This window comes from Electrophorus electricus, chromosome 9 (genome assembly GCF_013358815.1).
Source record: "Electrophorus electricus isolate fEleEle1 chromosome 9, fEleEle1.pri, whole genome shotgun sequence".
Classification (NCBI taxonomy): domain Eukaryota; kingdom Metazoa; phylum Chordata; class Actinopteri; order Gymnotiformes; family Gymnotidae; genus Electrophorus; species Electrophorus electricus.
Window position 1 is genome coordinate 8,797,170 of NC_049543.1, and position 24,032 is coordinate 8,821,201.

The 24,032-nt window shown below is 38.6% G+C and overlaps 1 protein-coding gene across 1 annotated transcript; it reads right to left on the minus strand.

The window, feature by feature from the left end:
* Positions 1–1,085: 1,085 nt before the first annotated feature.
* On the minus strand, positions 1,086–23,738 carry npffr2a (neuropeptide FF receptor 2a). Its single transcript, XM_027029530.2, has 4 exons — positions 23,519–23,738; positions 22,112–22,449; positions 16,347–16,446; positions 1,086–1,988 (listed from the first exon to the last, which is right to left on the minus strand). Exons 2-4 carry the CDS (start codon positions 22,440–22,442, stop codon positions 1,151–1,153), a joined length of 1,269 nt encoding a protein of 422 aa, XP_026885331.2. The 5' UTR covers positions 22,443–22,449; positions 23,519–23,738; the 3' UTR covers positions 1,086–1,150.
* Positions 23,739–24,032: the final 294 nt, after the last annotated feature.

A 24,032-nucleotide genomic window follows, 5' to 3' on the forward strand; every position in this document is an offset into this window, starting at 1 on the left:
AAATATTTTCACTTGAAAATCATTATGATTAAATTTCACCAATGACTTTCAGCTCAGTACTCAACATGTCAGCATTTATGTCAGAAGCAATTAAAGTGAGTATGTAGCTGAAATTTGCCTAGTATGCCTCAGGTGACAAATTCTTTTTGATGTTCTTTCAACAATAAATCAAACATCTACCTCATCAATTGCACTGTAAGTAAGTAAATAATGCAGTCCAGATGTTTCTGCATGTTTGTAAATTATTATAAATCCAAGTGGACATGCTTGAATATTACATGTGAGAAACACAAAGTCCCATACTGCACTCTATCATAGCCTCCTTTCTAAATGAATCCTCCATTTGTTTTTGCAATGTGCTTTGAACTGGAATAACTAATCGTGATACATCAGTGCTTCAGTAGTTCTGAAATTTAAGATCCTCCTGATATAACAGTTTTAGTATATTCATAGCAAATGCATCACTAGCATAACAGTATTTCTGAATCCAACATATTTTAAATTTACAATCATGTGAAAACAGAAAAACTTAACATTAAAGTGACCCTGGTGTATGGTGGTCAGTAAATGACCAAAATTTGAATTCACACCACTTGTGAGTGAATGGTCACCAAGCATGTATGAGAAACTGCACTTCTCATTAACACTCTTTATCCAGCAGCCCAAAGGCTGAGTATCCCACAGTTTAATGATTAAGTGTTTGAAAAATGATTGTATAGAATTCCCCAAGACCCCATGCAACCAAAAACAAAACATGTTATTGTTTTTTTCTGGAGTGAATGCAGATTTCTCTGTAAACAATCATTATGTTATTGCATCATCAACATAAGTTTCTAACAAACACCTATAGCTAGAGAGCATGATACACTAAATAATTCAAACACTGAATGCTTGGTACAGTATGAGCAATCTCACTGGCATGCCATGTTTACCCCATTTCCACATTCCTGAATACTTTAACTGATAACTGACCATTTCTGATAGCTCATGCACAAGGGTGTGAATTCACTGACTGTAAGCAAGTTTAGTCCATAAACAGAAATACATGTCAAATGGATATTTCACAACACACAGCTAAAACACATCATATAACACTATTTGGCTGCCACAAAGTGACAGATGGGCTGCCTTAATTCCATTAACCATCTGTTTAGAGAGAAGCCCCTTCAGCACTGCTTTCTGATACTTTTTCCAGGTCCTCCATGACCAAGTCTTGCTCATTGACGTGATTGACCCTCCTTGAGCTGTTGTCCACACTGTTAAGAGAAATAGGCTCTGTAGAAGGCTGCAGAGCTGGCAGCACAGAGTTACCCTGCACCCTGTGTGAATAGGTCTTTCGCCTGTGCCCTCCAGCCACGCATGGCCAGAACTTAAAAATGGCCTGGAATCCACGGCGGAAATTCTCATTGAAGAACCCATAAATAATTGGATTGACGCTGCTGTTGAAGAATGCCAGCCAGTGGGCGAAAGGATAGATATAGATGTTAATAAGCCTGTACTGGTGCTCAGTGAGTCTAGCGTAATCTGTGAGCATCATCAATGTCCACAAAGGCAGCCAAGACAGGATAAAGAGCAAGGCCACGATCAGGAGCATTTTGATGACTCTCTGCTTCTTCTTGGATACACTGTGACGGTTGTCATGGCCACGTTTCCCCCCTGTTGGCACGGCAGTTTTGAACAGAGTGATCCCAATCCTTGCATACATGACTACTATGAGGGAGAGAGGGGCCAAATATATGTTGGCAAATAGAACAGTGGTGTATATCTTTCGCATTTCCTGATTGGGCCAGTTCTCCCGACACCAATAGAAAGGACTTGTCCTGTTGCCACTTCCAAGAAACACACGAATGCTTTGCTCTTTGGTCACTTGAAGCATGACTCCAGAGGGGCACATGATTGATATAGCCAGGATCCAGATAATTGCAATTATAAGTGTGGCCGTTGATATTGTCAGCTTTTGCTTGAAGGGATAAACAATGCATCTGAATCTGCAAAAGACAATATATGTCTGTTATGATTGTATCTTTGAAGATGAAAATAAATGAAAAAGAAAATGAGAAAGAAAAGGAAAAAGCGCAATGATACAGACTAAGATTAGATTGTAATTCCAGTCATAATTCAGTCTTATGCTGTCTATTACATATCATGGGTTTTTGTGGGCATGAAATAGCTAGACTAAAATTTTAATAAAATGTTTAATGAATTTGAATAAGCATAGCTGGCCCCATACTTTTGCCATGCTATGTAGAGTCTGATTCTGTTCTTTAAATTACTAACTAAAATCAAGAAGCATTCATATCTGAAAAAGCATCAAATTTATTATTATTATTAATAATAATAATAATAATAATAACAACATGCTACTTTTTATATCTTAGGCTACATTCAGTTCTTCAAGCATATGGTATTTCTTACTCCCAGTTAAAGTGTCATCCATTATGCAGACATCTGAACTTGTTTAACACTTCCTGTGGGCTGGTTTTATATATGCACAATTTGTTTATTAAAGCTAAATACCCTGTTTTATGTTTAGTTTGTAATAGAGAGAATGTAAATCCAGATTGGGATTTCATTTGGCACAATATTTTCACCTGTTTATTAGATTTAAAAGTGGTGCACAACTGCTAGATATTATTTTTAGGAATTCCAGCCAACGGGGTATCTAACCTATAGTATCTAACCTATAAGTAATGAGTGCATATATCAGTGTATCTACATCAGATAAGGACAATGAAGACGGATGCATTTCTGAGGTAGTAAAGAGATCTTACAGAAGGTAACAGTATGAATATCAAATTAAAGTGATGAGCCTGTCATACCTCAACATTGAAAATATTTGGTAATAATGGGAGAGTGACTGGTTACATGAATCCGCATAGTTATAGGTCATTTTTAACTGACAGGGAGTCCCAACGCACATGTCTTTTTTGCCGATTACATGCATGGCTAGCAAATCTGCTGATTACAATCAATTACTTCAAAAATCTCTTCATATATCATTAAGCCTGTGATGCAACAAGATGTGAATTTGTCTGTGTCCATAAAATAACAATGAAGGAATATGTCAATGAGGAATAAGATCAAAACCAAGTGTTTGAGTGCAGTTTAAAATAAAATAAAGCTAGCAATTTTTAGTCATCAGAAGTGATTACTGCAGTGATAACGGTCGTAGGTCTATGTGGTAAAATAAGGGGTTCATAAAGTTAATCATCAGTGCAAGTGTGGTTGGCAAACAATCGTCTGTTTTTGAAACATCCGGAAGAGTGATGAACAAAACACTCTTCCTAAACACTGTGTTTAAGCCAAACCTCTGATGACTGCTGCTGTTGTGTAACATTTCATCTACATGTGGATGGTGTGGATGGTGCTGTCACAGAATTTAGAACTACACCATTTGGTGTTCCTCGAGGATTTACTCCAGCTCTCATTATTTCATATTAATATTTATTTCGTATTTATAAAGATGAACCTAAATGTGGTGTCTCAAGTGGTAGCATTTATTTATGTCTTCAGGTTCAGCCTGCTTTCGGTGTCATCCAGCACTACATACAATTCAAAGTGGAAATGGAGAGAAGCATAATTAACAAGTCAAAATAAGAAATTGCGTAAGGGCAAACCTAATTTCTTTATTCACAAATCATGTTTCATTTTCAGAGCTCGAGGCTGCTCAATCTAGTCTCTGATGCCATTTCCTCCACCCTGGATTTGAGAGGGTGGAGGGAAGGCCTCACTAATCTTAGCATATCTTCAACATATCATGTTTCATGCAGTTGTGTGAATCACATATTTTACTCACAAATGCACTATTTATTTATGTCAAAATATATATCAATAACAACTTGCAAGCTGCAATTGCCATGCCAACAAAGTATAAATTCTTTTCACTGTGAATCTAAATAATCATAGCAAATATGTAGGGGTTTTTTTTATTCACTGGAATGTGCTGGGTTTAGTGGGGAACCCCTTTAAAACACCATTTTTAAACAGGAGAAAACAAGGTCTAGACACCTTTGTGATAAAAGTGAGTATGTTTATTTTGAACGGTATGATGACATCATCCATAGTTCCAGTGGTAGGCTGCAGGAACAGGATGCCTTTACATCTAAAGTTGGTTATGCCTTCAGTCATTGAATACTGGTGAATACGGTGAGGACGAGAGAACCTCTACCTTGGAAATGTGCCTTTAGGAGAGCAAGAATTACCACTCAAGAACTGGAATTACCACATCATTAAACTAGATTATTCTTGTGAATTTCAAATTTTGCAATGTGTAATTTTCATTTATATTTCATGGATAAGTGTCCCTGATTCTGTCTGAACTATTCAGTCTATCTAATCCACAGAGACCATAGTTTCATCTGATAATAAAATGTTCACATGTAAGGAAAATTTTCCTAAACCTGTCCCTCTAGTCCCACTGTATGCCTCACCTGTTCTGGTTGTCCTACCTCAGGGCCCTAGGGAGCGTTGCTCAGAATGAGTGTCACAGAGTCAAAGATTCTGAGAAGCACGCACACTTTATTCAGAGATACATGAGTATAAATAGATGGCAAGGTAGAAGAATAAGTGGAAATATGTAAATGTTATAGCAGGTGCAGCATGTTCAGACTTGATAGAATATGCAGTATTTAAAATGAGAAAGCCGTCTGTCACTACCTCAGACCATAGTAGCCTTTCACCTATCTAAAACTAGACATGCTAACATGATAGAGGATAGATCTTTAATACATCTAGATAGAAAACACTTTTTTTTTTACTGTAGATGAAAAGGATTTGTTTTGTAGGAAATTCTAACAGTGCACAAACATTATACACATACGTGCTTATGTTTAAACATTGTCTTGACGCCGACATTTTGTCTTTATGGTTTCTTTTTATTTTTGCAGTGTTCACTGGCATTCAGTTACATCAGAATCACTCCCTGAGCTGATCTGTTTTACATAACAGATAACAAATTTAAAATAAATAAATGTAACATATTTAAGTTATGAGATGACAAAACCATTTTGTTATTTGAAAGTTCAGTTTAGAACCTGAAAAAGCATCCTTCATAGTGAAGTTATAATGTGATAAGATGCAGTTCCTCTTGGTTCCTTTTGGTATTTCTTAATATTTTATGTTATCTGAGGTGACCTCAGGTATGAGAGTGATGCTATACATAGAAAAAATCATTGCTAGACTTATTTTGTTCACCTACACCTGCTTTCATGTTACTGAGCCTCAACCCGTCTCAGCTGTCATGGCTACTTCTACCACCCCCTGATGTCCCCTGCTGCAGCCCACCACACTTCCACCCCAGCCAACTACTTCTCCATTGACCTTGATGGATGTTCTTGTGCGGGATGGGTTTCGGACATGCACACACCATCGGGACCAGACTAGGAATTATAGAAAACTGGACTAGACAGTAATTGCTTTTTTTCATTTTTATTATTATTTATTTATATTTTTCTTAAAATTGTTACTATTGTGGTGACAGTTGTCGGCCAGAGGAGGATGAACCACCCCCTTTGAGTCTTGGTTCCTCTCAAGGTTCCTCTTCCTCGTGCTCTAGAGAGTTTTTCCTTGTCACACCCTTGGCTTGCTTATGTATTGATAATGGGATGGGCATCCTCCTCATAAGGATGAACCTCCCATGTTATCCACTGAAGATGTGCATTCAGTACTGAGCAGAGTAAACGCATGGAAAACCGCTGGCCCTGATGGCGTTCCAGGATGCCTCATTAGAGCGTGTGCAGAACAGCTAGCTCAGGTCTTCACTGACATCTTCAATCTGTCACTGGCTCAGGCTGCTGTTCCAACATGCTGGAAGACATCCACCATCATGCCGGTGCCAAAGCGGTCTTCTGCAGCATGTCTGAACGTCTTCTGCCCTGTTGCACTCACACCCATCACAATGAAGTGCTTTGAGAAACTTGTTCTCAGTCATCTGAAGGCCATGCTTCCACCATCACTGAACCCCCACCAGTTTGCGTATTGTACAAACAGATCGACCGAGGATGCCATTTCTACTGCCCTTCACTCTACCCTCACCCACCTGGACAATAGGAACACCTACTTACACATGCCATTCATTGACTTTAACTCTGCTTTCAATACAGTCATCCCCACCAGGCTAGTTACCAAGCTCAGTGACCTGGGAGGCAGTACCCCTGTGTAACTGGGTTTTGGACTTCCTAACCAACAGACCCCAGGCTGTGAGGTTGAGCAGTCACATGTCCTCAAGCCTCATTCTGAACACTGGTGGGCCATAGGGCTGTGTGTTGAGCCCTCTGCTCTTCTCCTTGTTCACCCACAGCTGTGTGCCTCTGCATAGATCTAACATCATTAAGTTTGCAGATGACACAATCGTGATCGGACACATTGGCAATGATGAGGTAACAGACTACAGGGAGGAAATTCAGCATCTGGCAACCTGGTGTTCCACCAATAGCCTCTCCCTCAACACCGAAAAAGACCAAAGAACTCATTGTGGACTACAGGAAGACCAAAGGCTGCACACACTCTCCTGTTCATATCAACGGAACAGAAGTAGAGCCTGTTTCCAGCTTCACGTTTCTGGGTGTCCACATCTCTGAGGATCTTTCATGGACACTCAACACATCTCATCTGGTTAAGAAGGCGTACCAGCATCTTTATTTCCTGAGTAGACTAAGGAAGGACCGTCTGTCTCCTGACTAACTTTTATCGCTGTACCATCGATTGTGTTTTGACCAACTGTGTGACAGTGTGGTATGGCAGCTCTGCTGTGGCTGACAGGAAGGCCTTGCAAAAGGTGGTGAAGATTCCTCAGTGCATCGTTGGTGCACAGCTCCCCACCATTATAGACATTCACCACCAGCAGTGTGTGTGCAGAGCACGCAGCATCATCAGGGACTCCTCCCACCCCAACCACACACTGTTTAACCTCCTACCATCTGGGAAGAGATACAGGAGCATCCATGCTAGAACCAGTCAGCTCGGGTCCAGCTTCTTTCCATTCACCATCACTTTACTTAACTCTATACACCGATATACACCAATAAATACTGCTGCCCCTACACTGTCTATTTGGTGTACCCTGGACTTATTTATATTTAGCATTCACCATACTGGATATAGTGTATGCACATCATACACTACTGTTTATATCTATCCTGTACATACTATGTAAAGATGCACTGTAAATATTCACTATGTTATGTACTACCTACATTGTATTGTAACTTATTTTTTTATACTTAATATATTATGTATATATCCTGTTATGCTTTATATAGATAGATAGATAGATAGATAGATAGATAGATAGATAGATAGATAGATAGATAGATAGATAGATAGATAGATAGATAGATAGATAGATAGATAGATAGATAGATAGATAGATAGATTCAACTTTATTGTCATTGCTCAGTACAAGGCACCAATGCAGTTAGCATCTACCATAAGTGCAAATAGTAGCAATGTGCAAACAGAAGAGTGCCAGAATGTGCCTAAGTATATAACTATGACATTATATATATAAACATACACAGTGGGTGAAATGAGTATTGAACATGTCACCAATTTTCTAAGTAAATATATTTCTAAAGGTGCTATTGACATTAAATTCTCACCAGATGTCGGCAACAACCCATCCAATCCACCCATGCAAAGAAATCAAACCATAAATGTCCATAAATTATGTGTAATAATGAGAAATGACACAGGGAAAAAGTTGGTGGCATGTTCAATACTTATTTCACCCACTGTATATATATATATTTAGAAACAACTTTTACATATAGAGTTTATATATATAATGTCATAGTTATATACTTAGGCACATTCTGGCATTCTTCTGTTTACACATTGCTACTATTTGCACTTATGGTAGATGCTAACTGCATTTTATTGCCTTGTACTAAGCAATGACAATAAAGTTGAATCTATCTATCTATCTATCTATCTATCTATCTATCTATCTATCTATCTATCTATCTATCTATCTATCTATCTATCTATCTATCTATCTATCTCATTGGGGGCTTGGACTTGGACATTTGTAAAGCTGCTATGTGACATCTGTTGTAAAAAGTGATATATAAATACATTTGATTTGATAGTAAACAAGCAGTTGATTTTAGGAAGGCTAATGATTTTAATTGTTTATATTCAGCCAATTAAAGATAAGCATAGTTTATTCCATCATGCTAGTCTTATTTCTTGCAGTAAAGGGATATCATTGAGTTTATATAGATTATTCAGGTTTGGGGAGATCTTAGGGGCATTTAATGAATTGGGTGGCATGTTTACCTAGTATGTACCAGAACTTGTTATCCCAGTCGAATTTAATTCAGAAGGCAGCAGCAAAGATTCTGACCTGTTAATGGTGTAGCCAGACACCTTGTTAGAATTGTTCAGATCATAGACTGATAGGAGTTGCTGTAAAGGATTGGTAATACATACTAAAATGTCATCTGCATATAAACTGATTTTATGATGACATCTGTCTGAACGTTGGACGTGAGTAGCCAGTGATTCAATGAAAAGTCAAAACAATAATGATGATGAAGCAGATCCTTGTCGACTTCCTTTTTGTAGCTGATATTTATTTATTTATTTTTTTGTATTTGGTGAAACAGAGGCAGAGGGTGAGTAGTCTAATGTATAATGTTTTTATCCAATTGATAAGGGCTAAATTTAAATTGTTTGAGCATGCTGAAGAGAAAAGACCACTCTACTCTATCAAACATGGTGATTTATTTGAAGAAGTGTTGTTGTATATATGAATTAACGTGAATAAGCTTTGGTAGTTTCTGAGGAGTGTATCCATTTGATAAAACCACATTGATCTGTGCTTATGAGAGTGGTGATCACTTATTCCAAACTGGTTTATAAATACAATTTTTTCAATGTATTTTTACATTTAGCTGATGCTTTTACCCAAAACATTCATGACTGAGTACAACCTGAGCAAATGAGGGTTATGGGTATTGCTCAGGGGCTCAACAATGCAGTGGTGGGGCTTGAACCAGCAACCTTCCAAGTACAAGTCACATACCTTAACCACCAAGCTACCACTAGCAACTGTTTAGCAACAGTGGACAAGCATAGGGGAATGATGAACATAACCAAGTTATGTTTCCACTCAACCCTTTTAATTCTCAAAGTAGTTTTCTTTACACAAATAAAAAATATTAACAATAAATAAAGAAATAAATGAAAATAAACAAATAAACAATATGTAGTAAATAATTAAACACAATTAAACCAAACATACACACACAAAAAAAAAAGTGTTGTGTCACGTCCGCAGACCTAAGCGTACCCCGTTTCCCTAGCAAACGAGTCACTTCAGGGTATTCGTCAGTTTCCATAGTTCTGTGTCTCCTCCCCTTTGTGCCCAGCTGTTCCGAGTTTGTCCCTAATTGCATTCCCATGTAAACAGCGTTCCTGCGTCTCTTGTTTGTCGGTCTTTTTTTTTTTTTTTTTTTTTAATAAATCATTCGTTGTGCGCCATTGGCTCTGGTTAACTCTCGTTAGTCTTTGCTCTTACGTGTTTAGTATTTTCCCGTTTGATCTCGCCGCTCGTTTCTATGTACTTTCTTCCAGCGCTCCCTGTTTAGTTACCTTCGCTGTCTCTGTTGCTTTCCTTGTTTAGTTCTCTGCTGTTCGCGCGATTATTGTACTCTCACTCTGTGTTTGTCGTCTACGCTGCCTTCCCCGTTAATGTTGACTTGTTTGACTCCACTCTCTTTTCTCGCCCGGTATTCTCCCTACATGTTCTAGTTGTATGTTGTAGTTGATCATTGTTCTCCGTTAGTCTTTCTTTATTGTTTATTTCCTTTGTTGCATAAATCTCGCACTCACCTTGTTAACCCGTTACTGCTGGCTGTCTTTGGTTCTGTTCTGTGGTTGGTTGGTTGGTTGGTTGGTTGGTTTGTTGGTTTGTTTGTTTGTTATTAACCTATTATTTATTTATTATATTTGTCACACTCTTTATGGCATCCCTCGTTAGTCCCGTTTCGCATAACATCCAGCGCGTCGGCACTTCGCAAGTGTGTTCGCTCTTCACTCCTCCCACGTTACACGAAGATGCCAACATTTGCTTTGAATTGGGTTAAAGTGATTAAAGCAGGACACAAATATGATCTCTTTTTCAGGAACTTATAAATAGGCTGGTTCCTCCTTCTACTAATTCAGAAGCACTTTGCTTGCAGAGTTGATGAAGGACCTCTGTCTAAATTTTCTAAATGATCCTCTGATATTGTATTTAATCTTCTTCAGATGTAAGAACAGCACAAGATCTTGTAGCCATTGTGCTCTTCTGGGTGAGCTGGCCAATTTCCAATTTAAAAAGGACCTGTCTGCATGCTAATAATGTGAAAGCAATTATCTTTTGTTGTCTATGGGTAAGAAGGCCCTCATACTTTGAAACCCAAAATATGGTTATCTTGGCGCTTGGTTCAATTGTCAGGGTACAACTATCAGAGATAATGTCTAACATAGTTAACCAGTAGCCTTTTAATTTAGGGCATAGCCAAAACGTGCAATGCCACATTTGTGACATCTACAATTTTGTCAGCATTGTGATAAAATGGGAAAATATCTTTGCCCTGCTTAGGTGTATATGGTGGAGAACCTTAAATTGTATTAGACCCAATCTGGCACAGGAAGTAATATAATTTACTCTTTGCAAGGTTCCATGCATCCTTTGCTTAACTCTTTCCCTAATTAGCCTTAATCCTATCTGCAGCAACACAAGACTTGACTAAGGAGAAGGCATTCGAAATGAATCCTTTGGAACCAGGAGACGGTTCTAATAGATAATCTACTAGGAGGTCAGGAATTGTTGTGCTTTGAGTCATTCGATGTGCCGAGTTTGAAAGTATCGTCACAAATTTATTTGGTGCACATGTTGAAGTTGGCAAGCTTGATAAGGCTTTAATTATGATTTTTATATCCTAGTTAATTAGTGATATGCTAGGTAGCTGGACCAATCAGATTGGAACAAAAATGTTTTTTGGAGTGTTCATATAAGGAGGTATGGCTGCATTTTGGAGAAAAAAAAGTGAAATAAAAGAACAGATGAGAAGATTTCTGCTGGGTAGCTGTCAGGTCCTGGGGACTTATGAGTACGCATGAGAGAGTATCATGGCACAGCCCGCTCATCCCAGACGTCTCCCTGTTTGTGCGCGTGTATTCGTTTGCATGGCCACAACCTCCACGTGTATCACACCTGTTCCACATTTTACTGTGCATGTATCTAAGGTCCTGTTTAGGTGTTGGTGTTTGTCGGTGTTTGACCCTACGTAGGCCTGTGTGCTTCGCTGGTCTTCATTGTGTTATGTGTGCCAAACAAACGTCTCTGTATCCTGCCTCGCCTCCTGTGTTACAGAAACACCGACTGCCGAAGGATGCCAGGAGGATGCTCTGGGGGCCTAGGCTGGCACACTGGGAGTTGCACTGTTGGGGGGGAGGGTTCTGTCACAGTACGGTCCCCTCATCCCAGATGTCTCCCTGTGTGTGTGTATTTGTTTACATAATTACTGTGCATGTATATAAGGCCCTGTTTCGTCGATGGTCTTTGTCTGACCCTACATAAGCCTGTGTGCTCCGCTGTTCTTCCTTGTGTTACGTGTGGCAAATAAACGTCTCTGTGTTTAACATGGTTCATCTCTGTATCCTGCCAAGCCTCCCATTTTACAGAAAGAGGGCTTTAATAAAAGTTTATTTTTGTTTTTTGCCCACCACCAACCCCACTCCTCAGAGGACTATTAAGATTTTATTTGCAATTATGCAAATATTATCATTCATGAGGGAGGACAGCACATAAACATGAACATCCCAGCAAATAAACATGAACAAACCAACAAATAGGATAAGAGAAGAACAAGGACAAAATCATAATACCTTTTAAAAGCTTATTAATAATACCAGCAAAATGTATGTTAGATCAGATAAATAAAATAACATTGTTATACAGGGATAGATAACATAAATAATGTAAATAACATTGTTATACAGGGATAGAATGTGTGTGTGTGTGTGTGTATGTGTCTGTGTGTGAGAGTGTGAATATGGAGGAAAGTGGGGGGGTTTTTTGTGATTATGTAAAGGGTGGTATGGAATTGGGTATTGGATTTTCAGTGTTGTTACTTTGTTGGGGTGATTACTGTTGTAGAAAATTAATGACCAGGGTCTTGATTGAGTTGTATCGAATGGTTCTGTTTTTGATGGAAGCACATGTTTTCCATTGATATACGACCCATTAGTGAGTTTTTCCAGTGAGTGATAGTAATGGTGTATTTTTTATTTCCAGTTCATGAGGATAGTTGTCTTGGCGATGGTTAGAGCTGTGAGCAGTGCAGTGGTGATTGCTTTCGTCGTATTGATTGCTCCTAAAAGAGACACATCAAACGTTCTGGAGATAAGGGAATTATGATGTTTAAGCAGGATGTTAACAGATTGATCATTTCTTTCCAAAAGTATATTATAAAGGTTTTTTTTAATGGTCTTTCAAGGACATAAACTCATGTAAGGAAATGTAGAATTTATCAAGATTTATGAAATTACTTTTCTATTAAGCCTTCAGTGGTTGGCTGGTAGCTAAGAAGAGGGTATCATTACATGGACTGATTTGCTGGAAAAAGTGATATTTTACTGAAGCCCACAGCACACATCAACATACTGCTATAATTGTAAGAAAATGTACAATTTATCAAAATTTATGAAATTCCTTTTCTGTCAAGTGGTTGGCTGGTAAGAGTATGTCATAATAGGGACTGATTTGCTATAAAAAGTGGAGACCGGAGACCACAGTACACACATCAACGTACTGTTATAATTGAATTGTTTTTTTAAATAATTATCTGGTAGGACATTTCAAGCAATTGTAGATTGCAAGTTTTCTTTATGTTTGATGACTTAAAGGTTTTAACCAAGGCACTTGAAAGACAGCTGCAGATTCATTCTGCACATGGTACAGCTGCAGACTGAAGAAATGCCCTTTGCCTTTGTCCCATCAAATAGTGTAGGAAATATAAACATTATAGGCACATCTGCTTATGCTGCTACAAACATAACTGTAGCTCTGCAAAAGGAAGATGGATTTGCACAAAAGCCATAAGGTATTATTACCTTGTGAAACTGGGTAATACAAAATCATGGCAGACATTTTACGTTTTTTAACTTAAATTGCTTAAAGTTTCTCTCTTTCACAAGGATCTGTTATTTAGTTTTGATAGCACTTATGGCTGCAATTATTTTTTCATTTTGTTTCCATTTCAATATTTCAACTTTCTCAAATGTTGCTGTCACCAACCAGAATTTATATAACTACTGTCGGAGAATGTTATTAAGGCAGGTGAAGACATACAGCTAAACATGAAGAAAACAAAATCTATCTCCAGCTTCCACTTTGGCCAAGGTAACATGCATATTACATGAGCTGTTTTAAAAGTGGTCTGTTTGTAGTCTCATTTACACAATCTGCAGCATAGTCTAACTCAAGTACAACATAATTCATCCCTATATGAGATGCTCCTATAGATTAACCTACATATGAATTTCAAACAAAAACAAACAAAAAAACAAACAAACAACAAAGCACTGCTAGGACTTCTGAAGATGAGAAAATGTTGCTGCTGCTGCTGTATGTTCCACAGTCCTTTACAGAAATATAGACAACCTCTCTTCAGAGAGATGATCCTCAGGCCATCAATAGGCAGGAGAGATGTGCAGCTGTATGCAGACTGATTTAAAAACCTCCCACCACAGGTTCTCAATTAGCAGACCACAAGATAATTAAGTAAATTAACTTGGGTCATTTATTGGGTTCAGTCAGTATTATTAGATTACAGTTACTGCTATTTTTCACAATGTACATAATAATCTGAAATAAATAATAAACATCTGAATTTGGACAGTAGAGTTTGAGAAAGCTGTAAAATTTACCAAATCCCAATCACACTGTTAAAAATAACATATTGACAACAGTGCTAATCTAAATAATTCCAATGAAAAAAACATCCAAAAACCTTCCAATGAAAAACCATATATCAGCCATTTCCCCTTATGTGTAATCAGTTATCACTTTTGTGTAATCAGTCAGTAAATTGTTGTTGATAGCATCTTTCTTAAAAATAACAAGGTCCTTTGCAGGCAGGAATGTCATGTTGCCCACAACAAAAACAATCTAAGGAAAAAATGCAACCTAATGAGGGAAATAATTCACCTTTGTGAGACAGATGACCTCCATGAAGAGGTGTTCAAGTTGAATTTTAAATATTAAAATCCATCCCCTAAATGTCCAGCCATATTTCACTAATTAAGCACCTAGCTTCCTAATTAATTCTGCCTGTTGCCTTGAGTCCACAGATAAAACAAAGACCTGGCGAGGACTTTCACATTTTGAACTTGAACTCTGGCTTCAAGTCGTGCCTACATCTTCCACCTCACTGCCTCTTTTTGCCTGTTCTCTCAGCAGTTGTCATAGTGAATTATTTATCAAAGACTTTGATAGTAAGGTGGAGTGTTCCATGAAACTTGATTGTAATTTTCATATCCTACAATACCTTAAACAGGAGATCTGACAGAACATTGTGAAAAAGAAAAATACAATTTGTAGAAAACAATTTGTCAGCAAAAGTTTCAATCATTACTCCACTGGATTAAGTGAACGGTAGTGACTATTTCTAAGATGTATTTGATAAGGAACCAGTCCTTTTCTCAACAGGTTATCAGGGGAACTCTCAACTCATTATTGATAATGAAATTCCCTTACCCTGAGGAAAAGCAAAAAAGTAGATTAATTGGGAATGAATAAATTATTCATGGTGTGGTGGAAACAAATAGGAATTCTATCCTTTATCATATTAGAGGACATAATCCTATCATATCCTCTAACAAGAAGAAGCCACTATTATAAACCTTTCCCCAATATATCCAGGACATGAACAGGCTGAGTCACTCTGAGCATCTTATTTGAATCAGTCTTCCAAAACATAATGTAAAAGGAAAAGTAAATGTAAAAAGAAGATTTAATTTTATTTGTAATTCTCCTCTTTCATTATTTGACATCACCTGATCTAGTAATATGTGAAAAGGGCATTCTGAAGTTGTTTACATTGTAAGATGTTCTTTATGGAACTGAGGATTTTGTGCTTCCTAATAGCATATGGCTCTTTTGTTTGCATTTTGTCTTTGTTGTATGGTTTGTGGTTCATGAGGATTCCAAACCTAGACAGTCCTTTATAGCAGAGAGGTAATGAGCAGTGGACATGACAGTGGTTAGGACCAGCAAAGTGAAGCTCTGATAGGCCATTACAGGCCCAGGCTGTGATCTAGGCTCATGACTTGCAGCTATCATCTGAGCACCAGTAATCAGACAGCAGTAGCAAAAATCCAGGAGCACTACCATCATTACCAGCACACTCTGAGATGACTGTGTTTCTGTGAGCCTATCTTGTTTCACAGTAGTACAAAACAAAGTGACAAAACATTCTGGCAAAAATATTGGTTAATACAAAGCTGATTGATGCAGTAGTCACATTAAGAAGAAAAGATGGAAGTTATCCAAATTCCACTTTGTATGTACTGTGATTAAAAACATCCTCTGAAGGCAGGAATCACACCCAGCCTTGAACCTGGGTGTTCCAGATGGCAATCCTGTGCTCTGACCACAAAGTTCATATACTCTAGTGCTACAGCCACCATGCAGTAAAGCACTCCTGTCACCCTGCCACATAGTCTGAACAGATATTGTTTTCATTTGGCTTTAAGTACTGTTTGGCAGTTGATACTCATCACTGTTCAACTTGCTTGCAGACTATGGAACTATAGAATGCATGTAAAGCTTATGTAGGATGAGAACAGATGGCTAAAATGAAGTGTGAAGTAGCAAATATGCACCATTGATTTCATAATCTAATTCCAGAAAATGTTCTCTATGTTGCATATTAATTTAAATGTCCATAGCAACATTGTATGCATTGCCACAATTTAAGTACACCTAATTGAAAATTACCCACTTATTTTTTCATGATTCTCTATGCCATCAAAATCCATTAAATACTTCTGATTTTAATATATATTTGTTTGTACAAATACAGATACAAAGGCTTATGTTGTTTTTAATAAACATAAATTTGTAATTTGAATGAAATGGTAATCCACAGCAGTGGACATGTAGACAGTGACAGTTCAGTCAATTGAAAGTCATTTAAAACATGCCACATTAATACCTAATGATTAAAATTATTGCTAAAACAAAAGTCTGCTTTAAAACAGTTCAATATTTGAGATCTCTGGTTTAGTGCCAAAAAGTATACTCAAAGTGTTACTGGTACTATACTGTGAGAGACGAGGTAAGAGAACATTACCTGTCAACTGCAATAGCAACCAGGGTAAAAACAGAGGCGGAGACGGATATGCCCTGGACCATTCCACTCATTTTGCAAACCATGCTTCCAAACGGCCAGCCTGTAAAGAAACAGAAAGCACATACATAAAACATGCTTGGAGAAAGAACCCAGACACAGATTTAATGATGAAATTCATTATCTAAATAATGTGTGAGTCATACAACATATAGCATGATGTGTATACTTACTGACTGGAAATGCAATACAACAGTGACTAATACACATTACCTATGGGCATATGAGCTATTTGCATATTGTCTTAAGAGTACTAATGAGCAATAAGAGGAAGACCAATGCTACCACTTACAAGTATATGGATGGAAGGATGCTAATTTTTCATCAGTGCAAGACTGGCAGTCAGAATAGCATTAGCCATTAGAGTTAAGTGCAGAACAGGTTAATGGCAAATGTTAAATGTTAACTGCTCTGCTTATCGGTTTTGATAAAACAAACAAACAAGCAATATATTTACAACATATAATGGGCTCTCAGAATCAACAAGTGTGTATTATAAGATAATGTGTGGATAGTAATTAAGAATTTATGATTGTTTACCAAATCATGCTGAGCTTATTAATAGCAGAATGCAACAATGGCAAAATAAATGATGCTGTAAAAAATGGCTAAATTAATTAAGGGGGGAAGGCAGTTCTTTTTAGCAACATAGTTAAAACAGGATTAAAATGTCTTTTTTTTCACAAACAAGGCTGTTAGCTACAGGAAAGCAAAGAAAATTAAACATATATATATATATATATATATATATATATATATATATATATATATGTTTAATTTTCTTTGCTTTGCTATATATATATATATATATATATATATATATAAACTCAGGTAATATGGTAAAATGTATTAGTGAGAGAAATAGAAAAAAGCCTTTGTTTTGCCTCTGTTAAGTGCAAAAGTGCAAAAGTGCTTAATTACATTCAAAATAATTAACTCATTCAGGTTCTAAACCACTTAGTACAAAGCAGGGTTATAGAGCCTACCCCAGCAGCGCAGAGCAAAAAGCAGCAACCAGCCCCGTATAGGGCATCAATTCATTACAGGGCACATGCATGCCCACCCACTCATTTATACCAGAACAATTCAGGACACAAATAAACCTAGCATGCACACCTTGGGAGGTAGGAGGAAACCCCATGAGCACAGAGAGAGTTTCCAGACTCACCAGAGGCATCAGCAAGGCTGGGAATAGAAGCCCGGTGACAGAAGCTGTGAGGCAGCAGTGCTCTGTGTTATCCTATTATTAATTACACTTTAGGACTTCTGACAAGTATGCATATATGCAACATTTATTTTGTAGAGTTTTTTTAATTGTTATTTAATTATTTGGTTGCTTTTGTCAGGAGCAATATGATGAGGGATGAAATGCAGCCACTTGCTATGCCGAAGACACCCATATAACAACATATTGTAGAGATTAAGCGGTACGTTATATATCAAAGTTAGATTTTGCAATGGTTACAAAATGCAATATCAATAATTCTGTTACAAAATGTCTGTAAGAAGTCTTATCCAGTTGTAAAATGTTTCCATATCTGAACAAGCGCTTTTGAACACTTTTAAATTTATTTGAGCTATTCTGTTCTAGATATCTTAAGTTGTTTGTACTTGTGTTGAAAACCCTTAGCAAGTCTCAGTTTGTCAAACGCAACTTTTGCTTACCTCCTGTTGCATGTTCCTGGCTTTTCATTTGTGGCAACAGAGGGTGAAGTGTGAGGACGTGGTGAATTCTGCAAGGCTAAGAGCAGCCAGTACCACTGGTCACTAAAGGAAATGAGCTCATGACACAGCAGCTCATGACCCAGTAGCCAGAAACCAAGCTCATTACCCAGCACCCAATAGCAGTGCAGCTGGACTACAAAGCACGGAGTTGAGCAGTTCTGCACCAGGTTGGTTGAAGCCCAGAACAGCAAAGACAGAGACTTTGTCTCTGGAAGAGTTTGGCCAGATCTTTGCCTATGAGCAGCAGCTCCTAGATTGCTGCAGGCAGTCAGTGGCTGCTTGGTCTAGGATGTGATGCACAAATCATCATGGATATTTATTGTGGTGCTGGAATAGCTCGTCACTCGCCTTCTAGAAAGGACAGCAAAGTGGGTCACGTGCCACTACCCTGACACCCTGGATGATGCCATCCTGCCGGCAGAAACACATTTTGCGGGTCAGGAGCCCCCCTCTTTCTCTCTCTATCCCATCAAAGCTCCTGGAAATGGGGAGTGACACCCCCAAACCTTTTCCCTGAACAAATTTAACCCAACCCACTCATCCTTCCTCTTCTTTTTTTCTCCAGACACTTCCCTCTTTTCTCCATGTCCCCACCCCCCATGGGTGCGTCTGACTAGGATAAGACCTGGGCAGGACTGCAGCAAGACTAGGACCCCCACATGGAAGTAGGAATGCTGATCCAGGTCCCCACTGAGACACAGCTTTCATCTGACCATGCAGGGGCACACCAAGTACCTGTGAGTATTTAAGGGCATGTTCATCAGGCAGTGGTGGATCCCGAGACTGAGGGGTGGGGGGCTTCCGAGACTGAACCCGAATTGGAGGCAGTGTCTCAGTGTCACTGCCTCCTGTGGGTCTTCCTCTAGAGGATTTCCCTCTAGAGCAGTCCTAGGCTGACACACTGAGGAACATCTACAACAAGTGATTGTCAGGTGTTTGAGTCAGGAACAGGCATGTCGTATTCTCACTTCTGAATCATTAAGGGTAGACCCTACAGGGTGCTGTGGTACACACAGACCAATAAGCAATAACCAATGTTACATAATTGTTAGTTACAAAAAGCCTCAGGGAAATGCTTTTCTACATGGCCCACAGCCACCACATGGCACAGCATTTAAATCATCTTAAAACACTCAATTATTCGATGGTTTTTCTCTATTATCTGGGCACTGATGGGGATGTACACAGGTGGTTTGCTTTGTGCTCTGAATGTCAGTTGGTTAATCTCCCTGTGGTCACAAGAATTCCATTTCATACGCTCTCCTTAATCAAGGTTCACTTTGATTGAAACAGCATGGACATCGTTGGGCCCTTAAAGCAAAGTGCACAAGTATATCACTTTATGTTAGTCCTGTTAGACTAGACTACTCTCGTTAGACTATGCCACACGATATCCGAAAGTGTTGCCGCTCTCCAGCATCTCAGAACACAGTGATGTTGAGGCACTCTTTCAAGTTGTCTCCCAAATTGAAATCCCAAAAGAGGTCATGTCCACTACACAAACTATGTGAATGATTAGGGATTACATAAATTCTCACCAGTGTCCATCACCCCAAAAACTGATGGGATGGTTGAATGGTTCAATAAAAAACAAATTCAGAGGTTTATACATAAAGTCACTATGTCTTAGAAACACTATTTTTTTGCTGTGCGATGTGAAAGAATTGGAAGGAGGGATCTTCTGATAGTAAAAGCAAAATTCAGTAAGTTCATGGCCTGACAGCAAAACCTCACTCACTAAGTTGATTAAAGCAGGAGAATTTGCTTCATGTCCAACCCTGTGCATATAATTGAGGCATCCAGCTGTGTGAGTTTACATGGGGGGTAGCTTGACTATGAGAAGGTGACAGGTTGATGCATTCCACATCTATCACCCCAACCTCCTGAAACCAAAGCGAGTGGCAGTCCCGGTGGCTCTGATGATGTTGATTCCCAAGAGGGATGAACCGAAGGTTCCTAAAAATCCACATTTTGCTCTGGTCCTCTGTAGCAACCATTTATCTCTCCCTGGCCCAGAAAGCAGAGTTCACAGAAGTGTTTTCACTCCTGCCCGGTAACACAGATCTCATAGGGCATTTCAATGAGACTCCCCTGGGAGTGGTTATAAAGCAGCCGGTCCTACCATTTACCTGAACACAAAAGAAACAGGGCTCAGGATGACCTCAGGGCCATGTTCTACATCAAGATAATAGAGGAGTTCATCAGTGACTGGAGCAGACCCATTGTGCTGGATCCTAAACTGATGGGTCTGATCCGTTCTGTGACTACAGGAAAGTCAATGGGGTGTCTAAATTTGTTGCTTATCCAATGCCATGTATCACAAGCTGCTTGATCTGCTTGCTTTTACTCAACACTGGATTTAATTAATGTATACTGGCACATCCCCTTGACTCTAACATCAAAGGAAAAAATGACCTTCTCTACCCTGTTTAGTTTACAACAGTGGGTCACCCTTCTGTTTGGGCTCTTCGGCACTCTGGCAATGTCAACATTTTATGGACAGAATCCTCAGACCTCACTGTATATACACATTGCTGCTTATTCAGACAATCATCTGCAGTAAGAGCCAGAACCGGTCTATGATTCAAGATTCAAGATTTATTTACTGACTTTCAGCTATACACAGCATCAGCTATACATACCATGACTTTCAGTTATAAAAGATCACACAGCAGAACAGAATTACATCACATTTCGCTTTACCACTTAAAACACATGAGCAAGATAAAAACAAGGAACTAATAATAAAATCGGAATTATGAGAATAAATATAGAGTAACATATAAATAAATTATAAGAATAAATTAAACCTAATAAAATCTAAATATTGCATGCTCATTCACTTATGAACTATTCAGAATTCAGTCATTTCAGATATTGCACTTTTTCCACTGTATTCAAGAGTCTGATGGCAGAGGGCAGAAGCGCTTAAGGATGGTAGAAGTTCTTAAGGAGTCTAGCAGTACTGCAACACAAGCTATGGGATCTCTTACCTGAGGGTAAGAGGGAAAACAAGCTGTGAGAGGGGTGGGCGGAGGCATCCATGATGCTGGAGTCCTTAATAGGTGGGAGCATGGTCCCAATGATTCCTTCCACTGTCCTTACCATTCTCGTCAGGGCTTTTCAGTCTGAGGCATTACAGCCTTCAAACCACAGAGAAATGTCAAACACAGAGGTCAAAACACTCTCTATGGTGCCCCTTTATAAACTGAGGATTGCTGTGTTCAAATATGCTTGCCTCAGCCACAGGAGGAAATGCAGAAGCTGGTGTGCTCTCTTAAAGAGAGGAGGATTGCAATGACCAGGTCAGGTTATCAGCAACAAGCACCCTGTGGAACTTTGTGTGTCAGACAATCTCAAACCAAGAAGTCAAAAACAAGTAGAGTGAAATAGTGAAAGAGGGTGAAAGACATTTTGTTTTCTGTTCCATTGTTAATTTATGTTGTAATTTAATAAAATCTTATTATCTTATTCTATCACCTAACCTGTCTTCCAACATTCATGTTACATCATTAAATGCTGTTTTGACCGAGTCCACCTTTAACAAGCATGAGCCTGGCAACAACTATCAGTGAGCAGCATGAACCATCTTAAAATGTATGCATGTCTACTATATGTCAGTGTTTCTCAAACCAGTTCCTGGAATCCAAAAGATGGTAAATATTTTTGCTGTAAACCAGCTCCCAGTATACCAGTACCAGGTATTCAATGCACTTAAAAACATTTCAGGCAGATTAAGAGGTGAAGAGAACAAAAATGTGTACTGTATTTGCGAATCAGGAGTCAATTTCAAACTATGACTTTGCTTATGTTGAAATCCCACTATTTGTTATGTCAAATAAATTCAAATTTTAATTCAAAGCTGTGCGGGACCATTCTTGTCTAAAATTCACAGCATTTCATGTATTTTCAAAGGAACCTCAAGGATTGGCAAATGAGCTTCTTCCAGCTAGAAATGCACTGATGCAGGGCACTGCACTGACCTGTAATGATGTTGTCAAGAAGAGTTGTTGGCATGCAAAAAATCCCAACGAGGAGGTCACTGACAGCAAGGTTGAGGATAAACAGATTGGTGACAGTGCGCATGTTCTTGCTCCTTAAGACAATAAAGCACACCACTCCATTGCCAACCATACAGACCAAAAATATAAGCAGGTAAGACACTATGAAGATAGCAGCTACTGAAGGCTGGTGCAAGTAAAATCCAACATATGTGATGTTGCTCCGAAACACGACATACTCCTCAGTTACATTGGGCAAAGTCCAGTTTTCATCATCTGTAAAAGTGAAGTTCAGTTGCAGTCCACTGTTCATTTTTAATCTGTAAGAAAAGAAGTTAAGTCATTGAAGAGTTTTTATGGCTTCAGGTATGGATTCTCTCTCCCTCTGTCACTCACATACTCACATGCGCTCTCTCTCTCGCTCTCTCTCTCTCTCTCTCTCTCACACACACACACACACACACACACACACACACACAAACACACACACACACACACACACACACACACACACACACACACACACCAATATTTTTAATTTTGCTGTGCCTAAGAGTGCTGCCTAGTCTGAAAGTAATTGATGCTGATGTTATTATCAAATGTGGACCAGGAAATCTCTATACACGCCTGTCTCGTCCTTTTTCGTTCCAGAATTTAGCAGCCAGTCAGATCTCTTAGCCACAGATCACATTAATAAACTTTTGTATTTTCTCTTGATAAAACGAGCTGTACATTCTCAAGTCCCAACTTAAATGAATGCGCGACAAGCGCCGACTCACGACATTTGTGCGAAGGGTGATCTTATGAACTGTGCTAAAATTATTGCTAGGTTTTACATTCAGCTCTGCGATCTCTCAACCATCGTCTAAGTGGCAATTTGGTAGTCTTTTAATCTCGCGTAACACCACCAACTATTTTGTGTGTGTGTATGTATATTGTGCGGTTCTGGCTGCATCCACATGCACATAAAGGAAACAATAAGTTTAATCCATATTTAGACTGAAGTCAATTCTGCACGCACATTACTCCTCAGTCGCCATAGCGGGTCTTTTGACTAGTTTATATGCATGTGCACAAAGAGAAATCTAAAGAAAACCCACATCTTCTGAGTAAGTAGCTAGAGAATAAAATGAAAAAAAAACAAACAAACAAAAAAACAGATAAAATTAAACCAAATATCTTATTTTATTACAAATCATTAGTGACCTTTGGACGAAATAGATTTTGCAATATTTGCTGACACTGGTTTATATTTCCTGTATGTTGTAATGTTAAAGATAAAGTTACGAAAACCACTCTTCTTGATCAGCTGGTAGCCTTGATAACTTCATATAATAACCCACTAGTATCCATTCACGCCTAACAATCCCGAGGTAGCATCATTCTTACCTTTTATGGTCTCTGAATTTCCAGTATAGAAGTTATACGATGTTCTGGAGAACCTATTTCGAATTAAAAATAACCCATTACAAAAACATTATATAGCCATTGGTTGTGTAGTTTAAAAACTACACGTTTGTTTAAAATAAACTCAAAAAAGAATGCCATCATTTTCCGTCTCCAAACGTTTCTGAAGTCAAAAGCTTCGACTTTCAGATACACTCTCTTCGACAACGCAGAAGCACGAGGGACACATAATGTGGACTGGAGGAATGACGATGCAGCCTTTCACCGTCACTGAACGAAGATGGACCATAGGAAACGAGCACGCAGCACTTGTGATTGAGGTTGCGCCTGCGACTAAAGATGCGGCCAATCTAAGGGAAAATTTATTTTTTGATAAGGAAATTTAAATGTACTTGATTTTAGCTAACTGCAAATTAATCTAAATAACAAAATGTATAGACGTTATAACTCCTTAAATAAACCTGGCACCAAATACTTCTAGCACCCGAAAGGGTTG